The following is a 6,000-nucleotide window of genomic DNA, read 5'->3' as shown; positions in this document are numbered from 1 at the left end:
TTCCAGCCAGTATCATTAGAACAGTGCATATTTTTAGCACTGATCACTGTATTAGTGTCACTGGCCCCCAAAAAGTGTCATTAGTGACCAATTTGTCTCAATATCGCAGTCCCTCTATAAGTCGCTGCTCACCGCCTTTACTAGTAAAAAAAAAAAAAAGTGACATAAATATATCCCATAGTAGACGCTATAACTTTTGCGCATACCAATTAATACACGCTTATTGGGATTTTTTTTTTTTTACTAAAAATATATAGCAGAATATATATTGACCTAAATCTATGAAGTAATTTAGTTTTCACATTTTTTATGGATAGGTTTTGTAGCAGAAAGTAATTTTTTTTTTAAAATTGTCAGTCTTTTTTTGTTTATAGCGCAAAAAAATAAAAATCGCAGTTGATCAAATACCACCAAAAGAAAGTTCTGTTTGAGGGAAAAAAGCACCTAAATTTTATTTGGGTATAGTGCCGTTTGACCGCACAATTGTCAGTTAAAGTAAAGCAATGTCACAAAAAATAGCCTGGTCATGAAGGGGGGCAAATCTCCCGGAGGTCAAGTAGTTAAATAACATGTTTGTCCAAAAATTAGGTTATCATACTGGCAAGAATACATGTTTTTAACAAACTTTTGGCACCACTGACCACTATGATATTATATATCATCTTCATTATCTGTTTTCCCAGAATTGTTTATTTTCCAATTTGTCCTATCGTTTCCCAGAAATTGTTATATATTTCCTGTGCTGTTGTGCAACAATCCTCTGGACATAATCTTAACTAAAGGTTACATATAAAATACAAACAATAATATTTAAGACATAGTTCTTAGCTAAAGCATAACTCTCTCCTTCATAGAACCTGCATGCAAACTTCTTCCTTTCAACCCCATCTTTTATCCTAACAGGATAGCATACTGTAAGTACATTCTATACGTCTAAAGTATTTAAAAGGACTTACTTTATAATACTTGTAATTGAGGCATTACAAAAGTTGTATTAATAGGGAACTATGAAATTTTCCCATCATCACATTCGCCTAGGTTACAAATACTATAAAGTAATGCCTCCAACTGTAAAGGCAACATCTCAATAGGGAAAGCACCTAATTATATACAAAGGATGTAATTAATGTGTTGTACATCCTTTCACCCTCCGGTCATACAGTGGGGAAAATATTTATCTGATGCCCTGTAGATTTTGTAAGTTTGCCCACTTACAAAGAAATGAACCACTTAAGCCCCGGAGGATTTGGCTGCTAAAAGACCAGGGGGTATTTTGCGATTCGGCACTGCGTGACTTTAACGGACAATTGCGCAGTCGTGCGACGCTGTACCTAAACTAATTTGACGTCCTTTTTTTCCCACAAACAGAGCTTTCTTTTGGTGGTATTTGATCACCTGTGCAATTTTTTGATCACGCGCTATAAACAAAAAAAGAGCGTCAATTTTGCAAAAATAACAATATTTTTCACATTTTTTTATATGAAATTCTCAAAAAAAAAAAGTAAAAATCAAAATGTTTTAACATTTTCGGCCAATTTGTTTTATGCTACATATGTTTGGTAAAAAAAATCGCAAAAAGCGTATTTTGATTGGTTTGCGCAAAAGTTATCGCGTTTACTAACAAAGGGAAAGATTTTTGTAATTTTTGTTGTTTTTTTTTTAACGCGTAATGGCGGCGATCTGCAATTTTTTTTGCGGTACTGCGACATTGCGGTGGACAGATCGGACCCTTGGCTGACATTTTTGACACTTTTGGGGTTACCAGTGACATTTCTACAGTAATCAGTGCTATATATATGCACTGTTACTGTAAAATTACACTGGCAGTGAAGGGGTTAACTTTATTTGAGAGGGAGGGGCTGTGTGTGTCCCTAGGGGCGTGATTCTAACTGTGATTGGCTGTGGCTTGAGGTGTAGTTACACTGATCAACGGTTCTACATAGTAGAACCGTATGATCAGTGTCTCTACACAGGGAGAACTGACAGGCAGCTTGTTTACACAAGCTGCCTGCCTTTCTCCCTCACCCCCGACGATCGCAGAGTGACCGGCGGACATGGGGTCCGCCGGTCACACGCACGGGGGGGGTGCGTGACCGCACGGGAGCGGGAGCGCGCCGCCGCCGGCGCGCGCTCGCTCCCCAGACCCTCCCAGGCTAGTGACGTACCGATACGTCACTCTGCCTGTGAGGGGCTGACCGCCACAGTATATGTACTTGCGGCGGTCGGCAAGTGGTTAAGGGTCTATAATTGCTATAGGTGTATTTTAAATGATAGAGAGAGAATATCAACCAAACATCAAGAAAAAAACACACGAAACAAATGTTTTATAGAAAAAAGTAAAAAATATTGTTTTTTAAAATTTGTGGTCTTTTTTCATTTATATAATAAAAAATAAAAACCCAGCAATGATCAAATACCACCAAAAAAGTGTAAAAAAAATATATAAATTTTGTTTGGGTACAGAGTTGCATGACGGCGCAATTACCAGTTAAAGTAGCGTAGTGCTAAATAACAAAAAACGCTGTGGTCGTGAAGGTGGTAAAATCTTTCGGTGCTGAGGTGGTTATATAAACAGTGTACATGTACTGTTTGTATATCATTTCAAAAATAATGGCAGTAAAAGTTGATCTTCAGGCTTATATTTGAAAGATTTTTAATACCCAGCTGTTCTAGTGAATGACAAACTTTAGAGATCATATGGCCTGCTAAATTGTGGGACCAGAAAGCAAGTTTGTGTAGTGTGGGTAATGTGTGTAAATTACATAATTGGCTGTAAATAATTAAATATATTTTTACAAGTAATAACTTACACTTTGTAGTTTAATTATCTCTGTTCTGTACTTTTTTTCCACAGATGCTGCTGCCAGTTTGAGCCCAGGCTATAATTGTTGCACTAATCCAGCGGGTCACAAGCTGGATGACCATGAGCAGTCCTGGCGTGGTACTATTTGTGTGTTTTTTTAGCCATCTTTTCTCTGGACTCAGGGCAGATGGTAAGTAAATGAAAACCGAACCAGTATCTTGAATGCTACCATTTCAACTTCATAGATAATTTTTACTTTAGGCCCCTTTTACACTGATGCTCTTTTGCCGCGCATTCTCTGGGGCGACAAAAGCATGAAAGCTGTTCCCCGTTAAATACTAGTAACTGTTCACACTGCAGGTGCACTATACTTTGAGAAGTCCTACATTCTACAACTTTGGTGCAATTTTTCCTAAAGTGCACGAAAAAAAAGGCACATTCCATTGTACGTCAAAGGAATCGCATCAAAAGTGCATCAGTATGAAAAGGCCCTTAAGCTGCACAAAAGGACATCAGTGTGAAAGGGCCCTTATACCAAAAAATTAAACATGAATTCCCAACACTCTTACTACTCCTCTGACCCCCAGTGCACTTATGTTCTTTACTGATCTAATCTTGTGTCACCCACGTACGCTGTTGATCCATACACATTTAAAGTGTTAATAAACCCACGACCCTGCAATAACTATATTTGGTCTCCCACATTACATAGAACATGGAGATGCGATTATGTTAGTAAATGAAAACTGAACCAGTATCTTGAATGCTACCATTTCAACTTCATAGACAATTTTTACTCTTAGGCCCCTTTTACACTGGTGCTCTTTTGCCGCGCATTCCTTGGGGCGACAAAAGCATGAAAGCTGTTCCCCATTAAATCCTAGTAACTCTTCACACTGCAGGTGGGCTGCAGGACCCCTGACCCTCTGTCTGGACAGTGCTGATTGGCCTTGCGCTGATCACATGCACGCTCCCAAGAAAAAAAAACACTCTAGCAATACACATCAAACTGACCATGTGCAGAGTACCCCCAAGGCTCTGTTCTATTAGGAAATGGATTGGGGACGGTGGGTAAAGGGGAGGATCAGAGAAGACAGGATCACCCAACTTAAACTAGAATTATTGGAGAACACCTTTGCCTGGGTGCTCTGACCACACCTACCCCCATTAGGCTCTGGGTTATAGGCTATAGGCCAGGCCCCCTGGCTGCCAAATTACCTTAGAAAATAGTATTACTTTAAAACAATCGTTTGACATTCCCCTCCATACTGTAACTGAAACTTAGTATATTGATGAGGTAGAGAAAAAAAAAAAAAAAGAGGGGGGGGGTCAAAACTTCTGTCAAACTGAAGTAATCTGAATCATTATTAAACGTGAGAACCTGCTCTCTCTCTGAGCAGTTATGTCCAGGGTAGTAAGATGGTCACTGTTTCCATCTGTTCCTCTTCTTCCAGCCCCTGTCTGGTAAATCACAGGGGGCAGTGTACAACAAAAATTGGAAAGAAAAATAAAAAATTAATCTCAAGTCAGGTATTCTGTGACTTATTCCTGGTGGACAGAGATCTCTGTGAGGACCAAATCGAAGACAAGTTACGGTTTGTTTGGCGCTGTGATGAAGATGTCTGTGGGTCTCTGGAAATAATGCCCAAATTCAGTAACAAATCTTCACCATCATGGAACGTGGAGAATGAATGACTTTTACCTCGGTACGTGAATGAGAGTCTAAACAGAAAAGACCATCTATAGTTTATTTGGCAATTCAGCAATTGTTGTAGGAAAGGTTTTAGATTGCAGCGCTTCTGCACTGTGGAAGAAGGAGCCAGATCCGCAAATAACTGAATTTGGGATCCAAACACTGTGAAATCCTGACAAATCTTATACTAATGTGGTTTTACAATTATGTCCCGTGGTAGTCCATCCTGTCTTGGGGCCGTCAGAGCTCTATGAACCCTATCCACCTCCATCTAGTGGGGTAAAATATCCGGAATTAGCTCTTTCATGAGATCATGCACTGCAGCCTCCAGGTCTGTATATATCTCTGGTAGGCCTCTGACCCGAACATTATAGCGGCGTGACCTATTTTCTAGGTCCTCTATTTTGGAATATACCACCTCCAGTCACTCATGGAGCTCAGTCATAGTGTTTGTATTCTGATTGACTCTGGCTAGTGACCCATCCACCTTGGTTTCAATGGTGTCCAATCTGGCCCCAAAACTTTGTAAATCTTGCTTGATATCATTTGTAATGATAGAGCATGCTTTAGAAGGTTCCTGTTGAAGCATGGTGAAAAAACGTGCTAGCAGCACTGTATCTCCTCCATAAGGAGCTGGGTTATGTGTGGGGTCTTCATGGACCAGGCTAGACTGACTGAATAGTGAATCTGCTATGCCAGCCATATTCCTGTCCATTGAGGATCCAGGGGAGCCTGTCGACTCTGGGGGATCCTGGAGGGTTGTGGGAGATGGAGGCTGTGAGAGAAGAATCCGAGAGCTTAATCCATCACGGTTCAGGATACATAGTTTTTGCCACTAGAACATACTGGTGATAGGATGCTGGGTATTCCTGACTTTCCTCTCTCCACCTGTCAGTGTCTCTCAATACCTGATTATCAGGACCTTAGTCACTCCCATCCCTATATTGAGGAGTGCTCAATGGAAAAGGCAGCCTGTCCTATAGGGTTTTTCTTCTCCAATGTTTGTCATGCACCCAGTGATTCATGTCTTGCAAACAGGCAGATGAAGCCGTGGGTGCTGGCCCAGTAATAAATCTTCTGTGCTGCTGAGTTATTGCCAGTGGAACTCCCCTGTCAGGAAGTTGATTTGCCAGTAGAACTCCCCGGTTGGGAAGTTAGTTTGAATGCTCTGGTTGTGTGGCCAGCTCTTTCATGCTCCCTTACCCTTTTGTCACCTGACAGCAGACTTTATAGTCTCCAGCGAGGCTGAACAACTTCACAGTGGTGTCCTACATCAGAGGGCAGGTTGGAAACCTGCAGGGTCGGGCCACTGAGAAGATGTAGAGATGACCGTGATCTGGGTGGAGTAGAATCTTCCTTATCTCTTTTAAATCTACATAGAGTTAGAGCCAAGCCCTGGGTGCAGATGCTTTGTCAGATCAGGAAAGGTCTCACAAGCCATATGCTTTCCAGTTCGATCCATATACTTTAGTAAGGATGGGCTGCACCTTAATGGGGACGGGAC

At 41.0% G+C, this 6,000-nt stretch overlaps 1 protein-coding gene across 12 annotated transcripts in view; it reads left to right on the top strand.

The window, feature by feature from the left end:
* Positions 1-2,854: 2,854 nt before the first annotated feature.
* Positions 2,855-6,000, top strand: part of PTPRS (protein tyrosine phosphatase receptor type S) — a 540,344-nt gene continuing 537,198 nt past the window's right edge. For all 12 annotated transcript variants that reach the window (XM_082243959.1, XM_082243967.1, XM_082243958.1 and 9 more), the window contains exon 1: positions 2,855-2,993. In XM_082243959.1, the coding sequence (XP_082100085.1) occupies positions 2,918-2,993 (76 nt within the window). In that variant the 5' untranslated portion in view covers positions 2,855-2,917. The remainder of the gene's footprint in view (positions 2,994-6,000) is intronic.

Source organism: Pelophylax lessonae (assembly GCF_965119305.1).
Source record: "Pelophylax lessonae genome assembly, chromosome: 1".
NCBI lineage: Eukaryota > Metazoa > Chordata > Amphibia > Anura > Ranidae > Pelophylax > Pelophylax lessonae.
Note: the sequence above shows the minus strand (reverse complement) of the source record. Positions and strands in the feature narration are given on the sequence as shown.